The sequence below is a fragment of the Pristiophorus japonicus genome, chromosome 13 (genome assembly GCF_044704955.1).
Source record: "Pristiophorus japonicus isolate sPriJap1 chromosome 13, sPriJap1.hap1, whole genome shotgun sequence".
Lineage (NCBI taxonomy): Eukaryota > Metazoa > Chordata > Chondrichthyes > Pristiophoridae > Pristiophorus > Pristiophorus japonicus.
The window spans coordinates 183,310,337-183,332,152 of NC_091989.1; the positions used below are offsets into that span (position 1 = coordinate 183,310,337).

General features: G+C 47.4%; 1 protein-coding gene across 2 annotated transcripts in view; it reads right to left on the reverse strand.

The window, feature by feature from the left end:
- LOC139278367 (cadherin-8-like) overlaps positions 1-21,816 on the reverse strand; it is a 221,791-nt gene that overhangs the window by 59,033 nt on the left and 140,942 nt on the right. For both annotated transcript variants that reach the window (XM_070897038.1, XM_070897037.1), the window contains exons 5-6: positions 12,180-12,367; positions 1,762-2,015 (exon numbers count right to left, since the gene is read on the reverse strand). In XM_070897038.1, the coding sequence (XP_070753139.1) occupies positions 1,762-2,015; positions 12,180-12,367 (442 nt within the window). The remainder of the gene's footprint in view (positions 1-1,761; positions 2,016-12,179; positions 12,368-21,816) is intronic.

The window sequence follows — 21,816 nt, forward strand, 5'->3', positions numbered from 1 at the left end:
GATGGGGTAGATAGAGGGAAACTATTTCCACTGGCAGGGGGGATTCCAGAACAAGGGGGCCGAACCAAATTAGAGCCAGGTCGTTCAGGGGTGATGTCAGGATGCACTTCTTCACACAAAGGACAGTGGGAATCTGGAATTCTCTCCCCCAAAAAGCAGCTGAGGCCAGGGAGGCAGGGGGGCGGGGAATGGGGCGATTGAAAATTTCAAAACTGAAATTGATAAATTTTTGTCAGGCATGGATAATACGGGTTACGGAACTAAGGCTAATGGAGTTAAGACAGAGATCAGCCGGGATCGAATTGAAGGGCGGAACAGGCTCGATGGGCTGAATGGCCTCCTCCTGTTCCGATGTTACTAACTCTGGTCAGGCCTCAGTCATTGGCCAAGTGGTTAAGTGTCTTATGGAGTAGAAGGTCGTACATTTGATCCCTGCTCTGTGTTGATTTGTTTGTCCCACTTTGGGCCAACAGCCGAGGCGGTATTATAGCTCTCACTGAGCGTGCCTGGGAGAAATTAGATCAGCTGCCCGTCATTTTCCAGTGAGGGTAAGGTTGCCTATGGGGTTAGGGTAATGGACTAGCAACCCAGAAGTCGTGAGTTCAAATCCAGGTATGGCCACAATAGCTGCTGGAATGTTGTAAACCTGGTTCACTAATGTACTTCAGAGAAAGGGAATGTGCTGCCCTTCCCTGGTCTGGCCTACATGTGATTGAATCAATGCCCTCAATAGAGAATGGTAATAAATTCTGCATTGCCAGTATAGCCCACCTTCCAAAAACCATTTACAAAAATTGTATTGTGAGGATGTTGGGAGTTTTGGCCCATCTGTCATTGTTCAATAACCTGGTGACACTCAGTGTCAAGGTTCATAGGTGCTTGGCACAGGGAACCATCCCAGCAAGGGGTCAATTACACAGTTGAATGGCTTTATTTTTTATTCGTTCCTGGGATGTGGACGTCGCTGGCAAGGCCAGCATTCATTGCCCATCCCTATTGCGGAGGTGGTGCTGAGCCACCTTCTTGAACCGCTGCAGTCCGCGAGGTGATAGATTCCCACAGTCCCGTTGAGGAGGGAGTTCTAGGATTTTGAGCCATGAAGGAACAGCCAATATATTTCCAAGTCAGAATGGTGTGTGACTTGGGAGGTGATGGTGTTGCCATGCGCCTGTTGCCCTTGTCCTTCTAGGTGGTAGAGGTCACGGGTTTGGGAGCACCAAAGATTCCTGACCACATTCACGCAGGTACTTGAGGGTAACTGGGACCCGGGGGAACTTGTACCCTCAGCAAAGGATTCCTTTTTTTTCATTTGTTCATGGAATGTGGGCGGCGGCACTGGCAAGGCCAGTATTTATTGCCCATGAGAAGGTGATGGTGAGTAACCTTCTTGAACTGCAGAGGGCAGTGAAGAGGAAACCACATTGCTGTGGGTCTGGAGTCACATATCAGCCAGACCAGGTAAGGGCGGCAGATTTCCTTCCCTGATGAGCGTTAGTAAACCAGATGTGGTTTTTACAACAACCCGGTAGTTTCATGGTCACCATTACCGACGCTTGCTTTTTAATTCCAGATTTATTTAATGATCTGAATTAAAATTGCCATGGTGGGATTTGAACTCGCTTCTCTGGATCATTAGCCGCTGGATTACTAGTCCAGTAACATAACCACTATGCTACCGAACCGTACCGTGCCTGCGGGCAGAACAAAGACGTGTGGGTGAAAAAAACACAATGCAATAATACCAAGCGTGAGCTTTCATACCTGACAGGGCTAATGACGACATCGGGGTCGCGAGCCATCACTTGTCCAATGACGGAGCCCACGGCTGCATTCTCCCTCACTTCCAAGTAATAGGCAGGCGACGAGAAGACGGGCGGCTCGTCAGCATCCTCCACTGTGATCTTCACGGCTGCCGTGTCTTTGAAGGGTCCCTTGCTGATGTAGCGTGGATCAATATGTGCATTACCTGCCTCCACTTTCAGGGTATAGGATCTCTTGCTCTCAAAGTCCAGGGGCTGTTGGAAGTGACAGAGATGAATGCTTTTTCACTAATGACTTCAAACGGCAAGAGCACAAATGAATTAAACGCTGATGGATTGACGTTATCGGGTATTAGTACATCTGCAGCAAGCTCACCAGAGCTGGTCCCTAAGTATTAATCCTCTAAAATATTCAGGTAGCAAACCGACGACTGTTTATTTAGCATCATGTTTGGAGGGTAAGGGAATTGCTTACGGTGCTGTTAACTTTTTTGTTCCAGCATTAAAGCGTTCAAGGTCTTTTTTTCTTTTCCACCCATGCCTTCTCCAAGATAAAGGCATTAAAATTTTAACAGTCATTACATCTGTGGGGGAGCCAGTCTGACTATTTCTTCATTGTTGAAGATGTGCAGGAGAGGAGAGCTCCTTTCTCCCAGCAGCCCCTCTGAGGCTGCACGTACAGCACTGTGCTGTCAAGGCACACCAGCGTCTCAGGCCGGAGTTGGTGGTGCTGGAGTCAATCGCGCAGGGATTAATTTAAGCCCTGCACCTCCGCAGGCTTTGCCGTCATTATACGTTGCGTGGTGCACAAGCTTTCGGGGAAATAAAAGGCTTGCATTTGTATAGCACCTTTCACGACCACCGGACGTCTCAAAGCGCTTTACGGCCAATGAAGTACTTTTGAAGTGTAGTCACTGTTATAATGTGGGAAACACAGCAGCCAATTTGCGCACAGCAAGCTCCCACAAGCTGCAATGTGATAATGATCGGATAATCTGTTTTAGTGATGTTGTAAGAACATAAGAAATAAGAGCAGGAGTCGGCCATTTGGCCCCTCGAGCCTGCTCCACCATTCAATAAGATCATGGCTGATCTGATCATGGACTCAGCTCCATTTCCCTGCCCGCTCCCCATAACCCGTCACTCCCTTATCGCTCCAAAATCTGTCTATCTCCGCCTTAAATATATTCAATGACCCAGCCTCCACAGCTCTCTGAGGCAGAGAATTCCATAGATTTACAACCCTCTGAGAGAAGAAATTTCTCCTCACCTCAGTTTTAAATGGGCAGCCCTTTATTCTAAGACTAAATCCCCGAGCTTCAGTTTCCCCAATGAGTGTTGATTTAGTGATAACTCCCCTTCTTTGAAATAGTGCCATGGGTTCTTTTACGTTCACCTGAGAAGGTAGACTGGGCCTCAGTCATCGGAAAGACAGCACAGCACTCGGAGTGTCAGCCTGGATTTTTGTGCTCAAGTCTCCTGGAGTGGGATTTGAACCCACAACCTTCTGACTCAGAGGCGTGGGTGCTGCCCACTGAGCCACGGCTGACATTTTTCCCCTCACGGGGAAATCGTTCCCTCCCTGCTTCTTGTGTACTAATAAGAAGAGCAAAGACATGATCTAAGGGAGGAATTATGTGAGGGAACTGGATTACCAGCAGTAGAGCTACAGTCAGGAGAATGGAGCTCTGGCCAGTAGGGCTTAAAATGAACTCCATAATGCCCACTGCTGTTATGGTGCAATAGATGGAAAAACATTTTGTGACATATTCCTGTTCTTTGCTACCCGTATAAGAACATAACAGCATAAGAAATAGGAGCAGGAGTTGGCCATATGCCACCTCGAGCCTGCTCCGCCATTCAATAAGATCATGGCTGATGTTCTACTTCAACTCCACTTTCCCGTTTGATCCCCATAATCCTTTGATCACTTAGTGTCCAAAAATCTAGCGATTTCAGTGTTGAATACACTCATTGACTGAGCACCCAGAGCGCTCTGGGGTAGAGAATTCCAAAGGTTTAAAACCTTCTGAGTGAAGAGATTTCATAGAAACATAGAAACATAGAAAATAGGTGCAGGAGTAGGTCATTCGGCCCTTCGAGCCTGCACCACCATTCAATAAGATCACGGCTGATCATTCCCTCAGTACCCCTTTCCTGCTTTCTCTCCATACCCCTTGATCCCTTTAGCCGTAAGGGCCATATCTAACTCCCTCTTGAATATATCCAATGAATTAGCATCAACAACTCTCTGCGGCAGGGAATTCCACAGGTTAATAACTCTCTGAATGAAGAAGTTTCTCCTCATCTCGATCCTAAATAGCCTACCCCTCATCCTAAGACTGGGTCCCCTGGTTCTGGCCTTCCCCAACATCAGGAACATTCTTCCCGCATCTAACCTGTCCAGTCCCGTCAGAATCTTGTAAGTTTCTATGAGATCCCCTCTCATCCTTCTAAACTCCAATGTATAAAGGCCCAGTTGATCCAGTAGGGGTACTGAAGTTTCATGTTCAGCCATGAACTCATTGAATGGCGGTGCAGGCTAGAAGGGCCGAATGGCCTGCTCCTGCACCTATTTTCTATGTTTCTATGTCTCTCCCCCATCTCAGTCCTAAATGGCCAACCATTTATCCTGAGACTGTTCTAGACTCTCCAGCGAGGAGAAACATTCTCCCTGCTTGTACCCTGTCAAGCCGTGTATGAATATTATACGCTTCAATGAGATCACCTCTCATTCTTCTAAACTCCAGAGAATATAGGCCAAGTCAGCTCAATCTGCAGAATGTGGGTGGGAAATCCTGGATGTGTGGGTGGCAGAGAGCTGGCACAACATCAAACCCGTTTTTCCAATGCTTATGCCTATCTGTTGGCATGGCTCCATAGAGTGGCAACACATGGGCACTGACTGAAAGAGTTATGGAGCTAGGTAGTGTGAGGGAACTGGTTGAATATCAATAGGCATACAAGGGCGTTGATTTTTGGCTCGAGGTGCGGTCAGCGGACGAGTGGCCCCTGCCCTTGTAACTGCCGTGTGGCACGAGCCAGTGTGAAGCTCGGGCCACATTTACACATAGCTGCTGAGGTGGGGGCACCGAACGTGCTCCCCATTGCAGCTCACCGACTGTGGGAGACAGAGTGACCTCTCCATCGTTGTCCTGGAGTCTCCAGCAATAAAAGGTTAATGGCCTTTGGGACACTGCTGTGAGCAACACACCGGAGGAAAATCAGAGGCACATTAAACAACAAGTGTTTTTCTTTTCCCCTCAATTTCTTTGAAGACTTCTGTTTAACCGCGATAAAGATATTGGGGAGGGGCAATAAGCGCTATCTGACCGCCCGCAGGAATCTGGGAGCTCGGCGGGCGGGAGCTCAGTTACGCCACTCGGCCGTCCGCTGACGTCAGCGGGCGATTCCCGGCGGCTCTCCCCTCCCGCCCGCTCCAGCCCGCCCTGAAAGTGGCACTGGGCGGGTCTTCAGGAGGAATGTCGGCGGGAGTGGGCGGCAGTCAGCGGCAGCGGGCGGTGAGTGATGAATTTCGGCCCCATAGAATCATAGAAAGGTTACAGCACAGAAGGAGGTCATTCGGCCCGTCGAGCCCGTGCCGGCTCTCTGCAAGAGCACCTCAGCCAGTCCCACTCCCCCGCCCTTCCCCTGTAGCCCTGCAATTTTTTTTCTTCGTTATCCAATTCCCTCTTGAGTCTGCCTCCACCATCCTTCCAGGCAGTTCATTCCAGATCCTAACCACTCGCTGTGTAAAAGTTTTTCCTTGTGTCGCCTTTGTTTCTTCTGCCAACCACCTTAAATCTGTGTCCTCTGGTTCTCGACCCCTCCGCCAATGAGAACAGTTTCTCCTTATCTACTCTGTCCATTTTGAACACCTCTATTAAATCTCCTCTCAACCTTTCGCTGCTCCAAGCAGAACAACCCCAGCTTCTCCAGTCTATCCACGTATCTAAAGTCTCTCATAGAATCATAGAATCATTGAAGTTTGCAGCACGGAAGGAGGCCATTTCGGCCCATTGTGTCCGCGCCGGCTGACAAAGAGCCACCCAGCCAATCCCACTTTCCAGCTCTAGGTCCGTAGCCCTGTAGGTTACGACACTTCAAGTGCACATCCAAGTACTTTTTAAATGTGGTGAGGGTTTCTGCCTCTACCACCCTTTCAGGCAGTGAGTTCCAGACGCCCACAACCCTCTATGTGAAGAAATTACCCCTCAAATCCCCTCTAAACCTTCTACAAATTACTTTAAATTTATGCCCCCTGGTTGTTGACCCCTCTGCTAAGGGAAATAGGCCCTTTCCATCCACTATATCTAGGCGCCTCATAATGATATCATGTTGTACACCTCAATGAGGTCTCCCCTCAGCCTTCTCTGTTCCAAGGAAAACAAAACCAGCCTATCCAATCTGTCCTCATAGCTAAGATTCCCCACTCCCAGCAAAATCCTCGTAAATCTCTGTACCATCTCCAGTGCAATCACGTCCTTCCTGTAATGTGGTGACCAGAACTGCACGCAGTACTCCAGCTGTGGCCAAACCAGTGTTTTATACAGTTGAAGCATAATCCCTGCTCTTGTATTCTATGCATTGGTTAATAAAGGACAGCATTCCGTATGCCTTCTTAAATACCTTAACTACCTGGCCTGCTAACTTCAGGGATCTGTGGATATGCACTCCCAGGTCCCTTTGTTCCTCTACACTTCTCAGTGTCCTACCACTTAATGTATACTTCCTTTCCTTGTTAGCCCTCCTCAAATGCATTACCTCACACTTCGCTGGATTAAATTCCATTTGCCACTGTTCTGCCCACCTGACCAGTACATTGATATCTTCCTGCAGTTTACAACTTCCTTCTTCATTATCAACCACACAGCCTATTTTTGTATCATCTGCAAAATTCTTAATCATACCCCCTACATTCAAGTATTGATGTATACCACAAAAAGCAAGGACCGAGTACTGAGCCCTGCGGAACCCCACTGGAAACAGCCTTCCAGTCACAAAAACACCCATCAACCATTACCCTTTGCTTCCTGCCTTTGAGCCAATTTTGGATCCAACTTGCCACTTTACCCTGGATCCCATGGGCTTTTACTTTTGTGACCAGTCTGCCATGTGGGACCTTATCAAAAGCTTTGCTAAAATCCATATACACTACATCATACGCACTGCCCTCATCGACCATCCTGGTTACCTCCTCGAAAAATGCAATCAAGTTAGTCAGACACGACCTTCCCTTAACAAATCTGTGCTGACTATCCCTGATTGATCCATGTCTTTCTAAATGTAGATTTATCCTGTCCTTCAGGAATTTTGCCAATAATTTTCCCACCACTGAGTTTAGGCTGACTGGCCTGTAATTACTCAGACTATACCTTTCTCCCTTCTTAAACAAAGGTATCACATTCGCAGTTCTCCAGTCCTCTGGCACCACACCTGAAGCCAGAGAGAATTGGAAAATGATGGCCCAAGGCTTTGCGATTTCCTCTTTTGCTTCACTTAACAGCCTGGGATACATTTCAAAGCTTCTATACCCCTAATACCTTCTCTCTCACTATATTTATTTCATCGAATATTTCACACCCCTCCTATTTAGCAGTGTCTGCATCGCCCCTCTCGTTTGTGAAAGTATTCATTAAGAACCTTACTCGCATCCTCTGCCTCCACACACAGATTACCCTCATGGTCTCTAATCGACCCTCCCCTTTCTTTAGTTATCCTCTTGCTCTTAATATATTTATAAAACATCTTTGGGTTTTCCTTGATGTTACTTGCCAAGAATTTTTCATGCTCTCTCTTTGCTTTCCTAATATCCCTTTTGATTTCACCCTTGGTTTTTCTATAGTCCTCGAGAAACTCTGATGTATTTAGCCCTCGGAATCTGTCATAAGCTTCCCTTTTTTTCTTTGTCCTACCCTGTATGTCCCTGGACAACCAGAGGGTTCGAGATTTATTAGTCCAACACTTTTTCTTTAAGGGCATATATTTGGCCTGGACCCTGCTGATCTCCTCCTTGAAAGCCTCCCACCCCTCTGACACTGATTTACCTTCGAGTAGCTGTTTCTAGTCCACTATGGCCAAATCACCTCTCAGCTTAGCAAAATTGGCTTTTCCTTAATTTAGAACTGTTATTCCTGGTCTAACCTTGTCCTTTTCCATAACTACCTTAAATTTAATTGGAATTATTCTCGTAAATCTTTTCTGCACCCTCTCTAAGACCTTCACATCCTTCCTAAAGTGCGGTGTCCAGAATTGGACACAATACTCCAGTTGAGGCCGAACCAGTGTTTTACAAAAGTTCATCTTAACCCTAGTGGCGGAAGACAGGAGTTTTTGTTTTGTGGGCTCTAGAGGAGCACTCTGCTCCTTTTAACCTCAACAATTAAACATGTCCTGGGCCTCCAGAGGTCCCTTCAAGGATCGCTGGTTAGGTCTCCCAAGCTCTGGTGAAAATGTGCGCAGTGTGTAATGAGCATGCTCTGTCCATTTGTGCCTCAAAATTGCGATCAAGTTCTTACGTATGTCCGAGGACCTCAATTCACATATTACAAGTGGCCTCCCGTCCAAAACAGGCAAGCGCCGCAGCCGCCCATCTCAGGACCCCTATCCAAGATGGCGGCGGTAGTGCACCATGGTAACTGGGTGGTGTGAGTGTAAATGAGTCCTTATAGTCTGTGCGACATTGAGAGAGTTACGGGGCGCAAAGGTGCGAGAGAACTGGATGAACTACAGCAGAGATGCAGTCTGCATCGCAGGCACTGACTGAGAGAGTCGCGGAGATTTGATAGTGTGAGAGAACGGGATTGACAAACAGACACAGCTGGAAGTGAGTTACTGCTGTGCTAATGACAGGATAACTACTGGTAATAATCCAACCCCCTCACACTGACAGGCTTTCTTGCCTTGTTAATGCCCTTGGTACTTGAAGCAAACCAAAATATTCAGAATAGGCTAACAAGCTGGCAGACAAACACAAACGATCTCAAATATATTAATTGTTTTACAGACGCAAAGTACTGCGGATGCTGGAATCTGAAATACAAACAGAACTAATTCAGCAGGTCAGGCAGCATCTGTGGAGAGAGAAACAGAGTTAACGTTTCAGGTCGATGGTCCTTCGTCAGAGCTGGGAAAAGTTAGAGTTGTAACAGGCTTTTAAGCCAGTGTAGGGCAGGGAAACGGGGGAGGGGAGGAAGGACCAAAAGGGAAGGTCTGTGATAGGGTGGAAGACAGAAGAGATTAAATGACAAAAGGGATGATGGTGCGAGGCAAAAGGAGATGGTTACGGGACAAGTTAAGATACAAAAGATGAATCTGGACAGGGTGTAAATGGAGATGGCAGAATCATCAACAGCTGATGTGGGAAAGAGAAGAAAATAGAAAAAAAGAAAAAAAATAGGGGCAGAGGTTATGGTCTGAAATTGTTGAACTCGATGTTGAGTCCAGAAGGTTGTAAAGTGCCTAAACGAAAGATGAGGTGCTGTTCCTTGAGCTTACGTTGAGCTTCATTGGAACAGTGTAGGAGGCCGAGAACGGAGAGGTCAGAATGGGAGTGCAGAGTGCGGAGAATTAAAGTGACAGGCGGCCGGAAGCTCGGGGTCACGCTTACGGAATGAACAGAGGTGTTCCACAAAGCGGTCACCCAATCTGCGTTTGGTCTCCCCAATGTAGAGGAGACCACATCGTGAGCGGCCAATACAGTATACTAAATTGAAAGAAATACAAGTAAATCGCGGTTTCACCTGGAAGAAATATTTGGGACCCTGGATAGTGGGAAGGGAGGAGGTAAAAGGACAGGTGTTGCATCTCCTGCGCTTGCACGGGAAGGTGCCACGGGAAGGGGAGGGGTGCTGGGGGTGACTGGGCAATGGACCAGGGTGTCGAGGAGGGAGAGGTCCCTTTGGAATGCTGAGAGGGGAGGGCAGGGGAAGATGTGTTTGGTGGTGGCCTCACGCTGGAGGTGGTGGAAATGGCGGAGGATGATCCGTTGACCGTGGAGGCTGCTGGGGTGAAAGGTGAGGACAAGGGGAACCCTGTCATGGTTCTAGGCGGGAGGGGAAGGGGTGAGACAGAAGTGCAGGAAATAGAACGGACACGGTCGAGGACCATGTCAACCATGATGGAGGGGAATTCTCGGTTGAGGAAAAAAGACCTATGGAAGGTGGCATCGTCAGAACAAGATGCGACGGAGACGGAGAAACTGAGAGAATGGAATGGAGTCCTTACAGGATGCGAGGTGGGAATAAGTGTTGACCAGGTAGCTGTGGGAATCATTGGGCCTGTAGTGAATGTTTGTCAATAGCCTATACCCAGAAATGGAGACAGAGAGGTCGAGGAAGGGAAGGGAAGAGTCGGAGATGGACTATGTGTAGGTGAGCGAAGGGTGGAAATTGGAAGCAAAGTGACTGGAATTTTCTAGTTCAGGGCGAGAGCAGGAAACAGCACCTCCCAGATCTCTAACTTTTTCCAGTTGTGACGAAGGGTCCTGAAATGTTAACTCTGTTTCTCTCGCCACTGAAGCTACCTGACCCGCTGAGTTTTTCCGGCATTTTCTGTTTTTATTATATTAATGGTTTTGATATTGTGCCTCCCACTTTAAAAACAGTCCCAAAATGAGAATTCTACTTCACGAGGGCTCCTGATTCTAAGACATCTTCTTAGAAAGGGGACTTGCTGGTTAGACTTCCTCTTGAAGAAGAGTCCTGATGGTGATTCACTCTTTAAGAAGGGTCATGATGGAGAGACTCCCTTTTTCAGAACGTGCCTTGGTGAGATTCTCTTTTAGTATTTTCTTTTATTTTGTTTTTTCCTTTAACTGATCTTTGCAAAAGACAAGTGATCAATTGAAACCTGACAAGTGTCCAGCTAGTTAGAGATCTCACAAAAATGAAACGTGCAGGTTGAAAACTGAGAAAAATGTCTTTTTTTTCATGCTGATGAGCTCATTACTGTGATTAATGATCACATTTTTTGTCTGAAGCTTAATGACCTCATCAGGTCCTTTGGGGAAAGGTCCCTCACAGGATGGGCGAGTGTTGCAGCCACTCATGAGCGCAATGCATCACTTGTAAATTGAGAGATTAAAGTGGTATTATTGTCAAAATCTCCTACAGAAATAGAGGTGATTATGGTATGCATCAGGAACAACAGCAGCAAAATTGCTTTCTCAATCACAGTAAAATGAAAGACTTGCATTTCTATAGTGCCTTTCATGACCACCAGACGTCTCAAAGCGCTTTACAGCCAATGAAGTACTTTTGAAGTGCAGTCACTATTGTAATGTGGGAAACGTGGCAGCCAATTTGCGCACAGCAAGCTCCCACGAACAGCAATGTGATAATGACCCAGAGAATGTTTTTTTTGTTATGTTGATTGAGGGATAAATATTGGTCCCAGGACACCGGGGATAACTCCCTGTTTATCTTCAAAATAATTTTGCATCCAGGACAGACGGGGCCTCGGTTTAGCGTCTCATCTGAAAGACGGCACACCCGACAGTGCAACGCTCCCTCAGCACTGCACTGGGAGTATCAGCCTGGAGATATGTGCTCAAGTCCCCAGAGTGGGATTTGAACCCACAACCTTCTGACTCAGAAGTGAGTGTGCTGCCCACCGAGCCACAGCTGACACTGTGATGGGCTGAATGACCTCCTTCTGTTCTGTGTAATTCTATAATTCTATGATTCTTTCCCCTGTATAAAAGTCATGCAAACTCTTGGTAACAACACTGAATTGTCATGGTAGAGGCACTGCTATTGGGCATGGTGTCTCTAAGCTAGGAAAACTAATGGGGAAACAATTCAGCCAGAATCCCTACTCCTCTGATCACTGCCTGAAAGGGTGGTGGGAACAGATTAAATAATAATATTCAGAAGAGAATTGGATAAATGCTTGAAATGAAAACATTTTACAGGGCTATAGGGAAAGAGCAGGTTAGTGGGATTAATTGGATAGCTCTCCCAAAGAGCCAGCACAATGGGCCGAATGGGCTGAATGGCTTCATTCCACAGATATGATGGGCTGAATGGCCTCCTTCTGTTCTGTGTAAGTCTATGATTTTACGATTCTAACCCTACTAGAAAGCTCATGCTTGGATGGATCAGCTGTGATGCCGCCTCCATGGTATAATAGTCTGCCAAAAGTCACCGTCTTGGCTCACTGATGTTCAATGGTGACTTGACTAAAATATTGAGGGGTGCTTGTTACCCATGGGACTGAACCCCAGTAACAGCAAGAGCAGTTTCACAAGGGGAGGATCCTAATTTATGGGAAGAAGAGGTGGGGGGAGAGGGGGGGAAGGGGTTGAACCTTAATGTCATCCACTTTTAAATATTCACCCTTTCAATTCCACATCCATCTCCCTGTTAATACACGGGGCAGCAGAGCATTTTCGGAATGGAGAGAACGCACCAAGCTTACTTTTCTAAGAGTGACGATGCCCTCCTGGGTCTGGGAGTCCGTCGTGATCTCAAACACGCCCATTCCGTCTCCGTCGATAATTTCGTATAACGACCTGGCGTTCTGTCCCACATCCCGGTCGTTGGCCTTGACCCTTCCTGCAACATCTCCGACTGACATGTCCTCGAGCACGGACAGGTGGTAGAGACCTTGAAGGAAACCAAGAGGATCAGTGCTTGATAAAAGGGGGAGGAATAGAGTGGGGGGAGGGGGGGGGACATTATACATTGAAGCTGACGTCACATCATTCACAAGCAACGTTTTTTTCACCCGACCTCCCGTAAGCAAAAGGATTTGTTTCCATCTATTTCAATCAAATTGACACATTAGCCTATCTAAATATCTATAACTAGCAGGGAATACTGATCAGGCTGGGACTCTGTGCTCTATGAAAGAGAAGGCTGGGAGGAGACCTGATGGAGGTCTTTAAAATGATGAAAGGGTTTAATAGGATAGACATAGAGGACATGTTTGCATTTGTTGGGGAAAAAGAAAAAGAAAGACTTGCATTTATATAGCGCCTTTTTACAACCACCAGACATCCCAAAGTGCCTTGCAGCCAGTGAGGTAACTTTAGAGTGCAGTCATTGTTGTAATGTAGGAAAATCGGCAGCCAATTTGCACACAGCAAGCTCCCACAAACTGCAGTGTGATAATGACCAGATTGAAGAGTAACTATTGGCCAGAACAGCAGGGATAACTCCTATGTTCTTCTTTGAAATAGTGCCAGGGGATCTTTTACGTCCACCTGAGAGAGCAGACGGGACTTCGGTTTAACGTCTCATCTGAAAGACGGCACCTCTGACAGTTCAGCATTCCCTCAGCATTGTACTGGAGTGTCAGCCGAGATTTTTGTGCTCAAGTCAAACATTTCTGACTCATAGGCGAGAGTGCTACCCACTGAGCCACAGCTGACCTGGGAGACCAAAACTAGGAGCCATAAATATAAGATAGTCATTAATAAATCCAATAAGGAATTCAGGAACAGCTTCTTTACCCAGAGAGTGGTTAGAACGTGGAACTCGCTACTACAGGGAATAGTTGGGGTGAATAGCATAGATGCATTTAAGAGGGAAGCTGGCTGAGTACATGAGGAAGAAAGGACCAGTAGGATATGTTGATAGGATGAGATGAAATAGGGTAGGTGGCTCGTGTAATGTATGTACTTGTGAGTATGCTCACAGGTTTGTAAAGCTGTTGCACTGCTCCTCAAATTCTGGTTGCACTTCAGTCCCACACTCCTGATCTTTGGGCACCCTGTGCGGAGGGGAGCGGTTAGGTCGGAGGGACTCCTCGTAGGACTGCTCCTGGGCCGGTCCAGGCAGCGGGCGGTCGAGGGGATCATTCAGCCCGACTGCCTGCCTCTCTTCCACGGCTACATCCGAGCCAGAGTGTCCCTGGAGATGGAGCACGCGGTGTTCATTGCTACGCTCGCGGCCTTCCGCGAGAGGTGGGCGCCGGAGGGACTGGAGTGCATCATCACCCCCGGCAACCAAAGTTTAATTTAATTTTATATGTTTTAAAGTTTAATTTGTTTTATTGCTGGGTTTTAGTGTCCCCCTCCCATTTTAGCCAGGTGGCACTTGTATAAATTGTGGTTTTAGTGCCCACAAAACCCCCCCAAAAAAAACAAAAAAACAAAAAAAACCCACAAAAACACAAACTGTTTGGAGTGTTCCCCCCTCCCCCTTTAATTAGGGGGCACTTGATTTAATGTTTATTTTTGTTTTGCAACAAAAGAGTTGTAGAGCTGTTGCACTACTCCTCAAATTCTGGTTGCACTTTAGTCCCACACTCCTGATCTTTGGGCACCCTGTGCGGAGGGAAGCGAGCAGGTCCGAGAGCCTCCTCGTAGGATTGCTTCTGGGCGCAGACAAGGGTGCCATCAGCCGGTCCAGGCAGCGGGCGGTCGAGTGGGTCGTTCAGCCCGACTGCCCGCCTCTCTTCCGCGGTTACATCCGAGCCAGGGTGTCCCTGGAGATCGAGCACACAGTGTCCAGCGGTACGCTCACGGCCTTCCGCGAGAGGTGGGCACTGGAGGGACTGGAGTGCATCATCACTCCCGGCAACCAAATTTTAATTTGATCCAATAATGTAAAAAGTTTAATTGGCTTAATTAGTTGGTTTAATTAGTTGGTTTTAGTGCCCCTTTTAAGGGGGGCACTTGATTTATAGTTTTCATTTAAAATAGTGTAGAGCTGTTGCATCGTGAGTGGCTTAGCCAGTCATGTGATGTTCACAAGACTCAATAAAACCCCAGTCAGTTGGGTCTAGGTCATCCATGATGAGGTATGCAGTTGTGCGCCTGGTGGATGAACTGGTTATGTGTAGTGTGATTGTTAAACCTTTGTTAATAAACCAACTAGTTCTTTATAGCAATGTGTTACAATGAATTGTTAAGCAAAGAACCCATGAAGCAAATAAATTAAAGCTCGTGTGGGGCATAAACACCGGCATAGACCAGTTGGGGGGAGTGGCCTGTTTCTGTGCTATTATTTCTATGTCATCCTATGTAAATGATGTTGTAATTTCGACTGAACATTAACACAACAAAGCAATACTGTACGGTATTTTTGTTAGCGCTGCACAGTCAATTGTGCAGTGAGGACAAAAGGTCACCTCAGACTTCAACTCCCCAGTGCATTTGCCATCCATGATTTAGAGCATACCACTACAATCTTAGCAATTCCAAAGGGCAGAATTTAACTCCTCAACCCCAATGCTCAAGCGACAGATTCCCTGAACGCAAGGGGCCAAGCTGACTGCAGTTGGCTAAAAGATTTTTTGTTTTGATTTTTTAGGCGGTCAAAGCTACTGGCCTGGCCTAGACCACATGCGGCCATGGTGGTAGCTGGTAGCATTCATCTCACTGTGCCCACTGACCGGCATCGCAATATCGATCTCAGAGAGATCCTGCTCCTGAACCCACCTCGGTCGTCATTAAGGGGTAAAGGTTACACCAGAAAAAAAGCCGGAACTGGTTCACCCCCATTTATATAAGAACATAAGAACTTAAGAAATAAGAGCAGGAGTAGGCCATTTGGCCCTTTGAGTCAGCTCCGCCATTCAATAAGATCATGGTTGATCTGATCTTGGCCTCAACTTCACTTCCCTGCCTGCTCCCCATAATCCTTGACTCCCCTATAGTTCAAAAATCTGTCTTGAATATATTCAATGACCCAGCCTCCGCAGCTCTCTGGGGCAGAGAATACCAAAGATTCACGACCTTCTGAGAGAAAAAATTCCTTCCCCTCTCTATTTTAAATGGGCGACCCCTTATTCTGAAACAATACCCCCCTAGTTCTAGATTCCCCCACGAGGGGAAACATCCTCTCTGCAATTATCCTGTCCAGCCCCCAGGGTTGAACCTGGGATTCATGCAGGAAGACCAGCCAATTCTTGGCCGGAAACCAATGCATGTTTCCCCATCCCCACAACCCCACCGCCCAGCATCAACCCCCCCCAACACCCTGAAGAATTTCAGGCCCTGAGGGTTTGGCTTCGTCATTGGGCAACTCTAGCTACCCCTAGTCACATTCATGTCGAGAACTACTAGCTGAGCCTTTGCTCCCTCGTGCTGTTCCTGCTCAGAAGCCAACATCTTGAAGTTGTTGATATTGGACCTCCATGATGTCCTGTTTTTGCGATACAATGATGAATTTAATAACACTCCACAAATCGAGGAGGTCGTAGCCAAGATTTTTCGCTCAGCCTTATATTGGAGTACCGCCCGGTGTTAGAAATCTGGTCTTCCTTTCCCGTCGCCAACACACACAGCAGCTCCCAATGTCCAATGAACAGGTCAAAGTTAACAGGGTGAAACAGTCAGCTTATTGAAGACTTTGTTCTTTACTAATCACATTTTTTTTTAAACCCTCAAAGCAGAGTCATATACAACTTTCATAAAACTACCACTTCCCAGTGATCCAACAAATCTAGTCAAATAACTCCAGGGATCCGGGACATCAAGATCATATTTCATCACGATTTATTTTATTTATTCACCTCCTTCCATTCCCGTCCACTCTCAAAGCACTGACCCATACTGGGGGTATACTGTATGCCTATTACCCTCCGGTACTTCAAGCAAATGACCACCCTTCACGTATGAGCAGAGGGGAGTACGGTGCTGTAGTGGTTATGGTACTGTAGTGCTTGTTACTGGACTAGTAGTCCAGATTGCAGAACATGAATTCAAAACCCACCAGGGCAGCTTGAGAATTACATAGAATATACAGCACAGAAACAGGCCATTCGGCCCAACCAGTCCATGCTCCACTCGATCCTCCACCCATCTTTTCTCATCTAAATCTATCAGCATAACCCTCTACTCCTTTCTCCCTCATGGACTTGTCTAGCCTCCCCTTAAATACTATTTGCTTCCACATTCTCACCATTCTCTGGGTAAAGAAGTTTCTCCTGAATTCCCCATTGGATTTCTTGGTGACTATCTTATATTGATGGTTTCTAGTTTTGCTCTTCCCCACAAGTGGAAACACTCTCTCTACCCGATCAAACCTCTTCACCATTTACAAAAACAGTTCATCCCTCAGCCTTCTCCTTTCTAGAGAAAAGAACCCCATCCTGTTCAGTCATTTCTGATAGTTATAACCTCTGAGTTCTCAGTATCATTCTTCTAAATCTTGTTTGCACCTTCTCCAGTGCTTCTATATCCTTTTTGTAATATGGAGACCAGAACTGTTCACAGTACTCCAAGTGTGGTATCACACTGGTTCTCTCCAGGTTTAACATAGATTCTCTGCTTTTCAATTATATCCTTCTATAAATAAACCCCAGTGCTTAGATTGGTTTTCTTTATGGCCTTATTAACCTACGCTGCTCTTTATAGTGATTTGTGTATCTGCACCCCGAGATCCCTTTGGTCCTCAACGCCATTTAGATTTTTATTATCCAAGCAGTATGTGGCCTACTGATTGTTCCTACATTCTTCCCGATGAGCTGCAGCGAGGAGCCTACTTTGCGCAGGCAGCTTGCCGAGGACGTGTTAAGCAAGGCCCAAGCCTCAAAATGGCACAAGCCTCACGCCGGCAGATATAGGTGGGCCAATTGTGGGACTTCCCAACCATTTCAGGCTGAAGTTGAAGATCACCTCCCTTACCACTAATAACATCGAAAGCTCCTCGCCCAACTGCTGTTGGAATCCCTTTGCCATTCTTTTCCCCTCCTGCCCTCCTTGGTTCTCACTGTCCCACCCACCATTGCCCTGGCGAGAAGAGGTCGTGACCTTGCTCCTGCACCTGTGCCAATGGTCCTCTTTGAGACATAGAAACATTGAAAATAGGTGCAGGAGTAGGCCATTCGGCCCTCGAGCCTGCACCACCATTCAATAAGATCATGGCTGATCATTCACCTCAGTACCCTTTTCCTGCTTTTTCCTCATAGCCCTTGATCCCTTTAGCTGTAAGGGCCATATCTAACTCCCTCTTGAATATATCCAATGAACTGGCATCAACAACTCTCTGCAGTAGGGAATTCCACAGATTAACAACTTTCTGAATGAAGAAGTTTCTCTTCATCTCGGTCCTAAATGGCTTACCCCTTATCCTTAAACTGTGTCCTCTGGTTCTGGACTTCCCCAACATCGGGAACATTCTTCCTGCATCTAACCTGTCCAGTCCCATCAAAATTTTATATGTTTCCATGAGATCCCCTCTCATCCTTCTAAACTCCAGTGAATACAGGCCCAGTCGATCCAGTCTCTCCTCATATTTCAGTCCTGCCATTCCGGGAATCAGTCCGGTGAACCTTCGCTGCACTCTTGCTTAGATGTACCGAAAAGTGCCCTCGGTTGGCTGACACAATGATTGCCTGAACTCATCAGCCCACTCTCCGTTAGGCACCTCTTCTCGATAGCCACACACTCAACACAATAACTTGCAATCATATAGCCCCGTTAACGCAGTTAACCATCTCAAGGCGCTTCGCAGGATTGTAGTTAGATATAATTTGACACCGAAACACATGAGGAAATATTCAGACAGGTGACCAAAGGCTTGGTCAAAGAGGTAGGTTTTAATGAAGCATCTTAAAGGAGGAGAGAGACGCGGAGAGGTTTAGGGAGGGAATTCCAGAGCTTGGGGCCCAGACAGCGGAAGGCACGGCCACCGATGATGGAGCGCCAAAAATTGGGGATGCGCAAGAAGTCAGAATTGGAGGAATACAGAAATCTCGGAGGGTTGTAGGATTCAAGGTCGTTACTGAGATAAGAAGGTGCGAGGAGGCCATGGAGGGATTTGAACATGAGGACGAGAGTTTTAAATTGGAGTCAATGTTGTTCAGTGAGCACAGGGATGATGGGTGAACGTGACTTGGTGCCTGTTCAATCATCATAGGCAATCCCTCAGAATCGAGGACTATTTGCTTCCACTCTTAAAATGAGTCCCTAGGTGGCTGAACAGTTCAATACAAGAACCACAGTCTCTGTCACAGGTGGGACAGATAGTCATTGAAGGAAAGGGAGGGTGGGACTGGTTTGCCGCACGGTCTTTCCGTTGCCTGTGCTTGATTTCTGCACGCTCTCGGCGACGAGACTCGAGGTGCTTAGCGCCCTCCTGGATGCACTTCCTCCACTTAGGGCAGTCTTTGGCCAGGGACTCCCAGATGTCAGTGGGGTTGTTGCATTTTATCAGGGAGGCTTTGAGGGTGCCAGTTAGAATACTTCCAGCAGAATTTGGGATGAGCTCAAGTTTGCAGAGGGTGGGAGGTGGGAGTCCAGCAAGTGGCATGTTGGAATAGTCAAGTCTAAATGTAACATAGGCATGGGTGAGGGTTTCACCAGCAGATGAGCTGAGGCACGGGCAGAGATCAACAGTGCGAGGTGGAAACAGGTCGCCTTGGTGAGGGAGAGTGTTATGTATTTAACCCCTTGCAACTGTATCACATTACCACCAGAGGGCCTACCTGTGGGAGTCCCAAGGGATCCCAGCATCCCTTGGGAGCATGGTATATAAGTAGGCAACTCACGAGGTACCTGCACTCTGGAGTCTTATTAAAGGAGCTAAAGTCACACTTGCTCATTGTTCACAGTACTCACTTTCATCCTTTATTATGAACACATTAATTGGCGACAAGGTAACGAACAACTGCGCGTAAATACAAAGAATAGTTGGTATCCTGGAGAAGTTCTCAGAAAGGGACGATTGGGAGGCCTTCGAGGAGAGACTTGACAAATACTTTGTGGCCAACGAGCTGGAAGGGGACGAGAACGCTGCCAAACGAAGGGTGATCCTCCTTACTGTCTGTGGGGCAACAACCTATGGCCTCATGAAGAATCTTCTAGCTCCGGTGAAATCAACAGCTAAATCCTGTGAAGAATTGTGTACGCTGGGAGCACCTAAATCCTAAGGAAAGCGTTTTGATGGCAAGATATCGGTTCTACATGTGTCAACGATCGGAGGGCATGGAAGTGGCGAGTTATGTCACCGAACTAAGGTGCCTCGCAGGACATTACGAATTTGAGGGATTCCTGGAACAAATACTTAGAGACTTTTTTGTACTGAGCATTGGCCATGAGGGAATCCTTCGCAAACTGTTGACTGTTGAAACTCCGAATCTGAACAAAGCCATAACGATAGCCCAGGCATTTATGTCCACGCGACAACACCAAGCAGATTTTGCAGAACAAAGAAGTTTCGGCCAATACTGTGCACAGAGTAACATCGTTTTCAGGCAGGAATATACATGGCAGAACGTACATGTCGGCTGCTGCTGCACGACCTCAGATGACCCAGTGAGGCAGTTAACATCTTGTTGGCGTTGTGGAGGTGATCATCGGCCCCATCAATGCCGCTTCTTGCACTATGCGTGCAACGGCTGCAGAACAATGGGACACCACCAGCGAGTGTGCAGGTGAGCTGCAAACCCTGCAAACCACCACGTTGCAGAGGAAGATCGATCCACTGTGGATCAGGCTGAATTGGAGACTCGTACCGAGGAGGCAGAAGTCTACGCGGTATGCACATTCACCACGAAATGTCCACCAATAATGTTGAAAGTTGAACTGAATGGAATTCCAGTATCTATGGAACTGGACACGGGTGCAAGTCAGTCCATAATGAGTAAAAAGGCCTTTGACAGGCTGTGATGCAACAAGGCACACAGGCCCAAGCTCAGCCCCATTCACATATAACTGAGGACTTACACAAGGAACTAACCCCTGTAATTGGCAGTGCAAAAGTCAAAGTTTCCTATGATGGAGCAGTGCATGAACTCCCGCTGTGGATTGTGCCAGGGGATGGCCCCATATGGTTTGGCAGAAGCTGGTTGGAAAAAATCCGCTGGAACTGGGACGACATCCGAGAGCTTTCGTCCGTCGACGACATCTCATGTGCTCAGGTTCTGAGCAAGTTTCCATCGTTGTTCGAGCCAGGAATTGGAAGCTTCTCGGGGGTGAAAATGAAGATCCATTTGGTTCCCGGTACGTGACCCATCCATCACAAGGCTCGGGCGGTACCATACATGATGCGTGAGAAAGTGGAACTTGAGCTGGACAGGCTGCAGCGAGAAGGCATCATCGCACCGGTGGAATTCAATGAGTGGGCCAATCCTATTGTCCCAGTACTGAAAGAGGACAGCACGGTCAGAATTTGTGGGGACTATAAAGTAACGATTAACCGTTTTTCGCTGCAGGATCAGTACCCGCTATCCAAGGCAGACGACCTATTCGCAACCCTGGCTGAAGGGAAGACGTTCATCAAGTTGGACCTGACCTCGGCCTACATGACGCAGGAGCTGGAGGAGTCTTCGAAAGGCCTCACCGGCATCAATACACACAAAGGTCTGCTCATCTATAACAGATGCCCATTCGGGATTCGGTCGGCCGCGCCAATCTTCCAATGGAACTCGGAGAGCCTGCTAAAGTCAGTTCCTCGCACCGTGGTTTTCCAGGAAGACGTACTGGTTACAGGTTGGGACACCATTGAGCACTTGAAGGATCTGGAAGAGGTTCTTAGTCGGTTGGATCCCGTGGGACTCAGGTTGAAATGCGCAAGGGAGATGACTGGGTACGGCGGAATGCATAAGAGGCTGCCTTTGAGAAAAGCAGGAATCTGTTGTGTTCAAATAAACTGCTTGTCTTGGATAACCCTTGTAAATGATTAGTGCTAGCTTGCGATGCGTCGTCATACGGGGTCGGGTGTGTGTTACAACAGGCTAACGAATCGGGGATTTTGCAACCGGTCGCTTATGTGTCCAGGAGTTTGTCCAAGGCTGAAAGGGCCGACAGCCTGATTGAAAAAGAGGTTCTGGCATGCGTTTATTGGGTAAAAAAAAATGCACCAGTACTTGTTTGGCCTCAAGTTTGAGCTTGAAACTGACCACAAGCTACTCATATCGCTGTTCTCTGAGGGCAAAGGGATTAACACCAAAGCCTCTGCCCGCATCCAAAGATGGACGCTCACGCTGTTGGCATGCAACCATGTAATCTGCCACAGACCGGGCACAGAGAACTGTGCTGATGCTCTCAGTCGCCTACCATTGCCCACCGCAGGGGTGGAAATGGCACAGCCTGCGAACTTGCTCATGGTAATGGCGGCATTCGAAAACGAAAAGTCACTCAATTCGGCCCGCCAGATTAGGA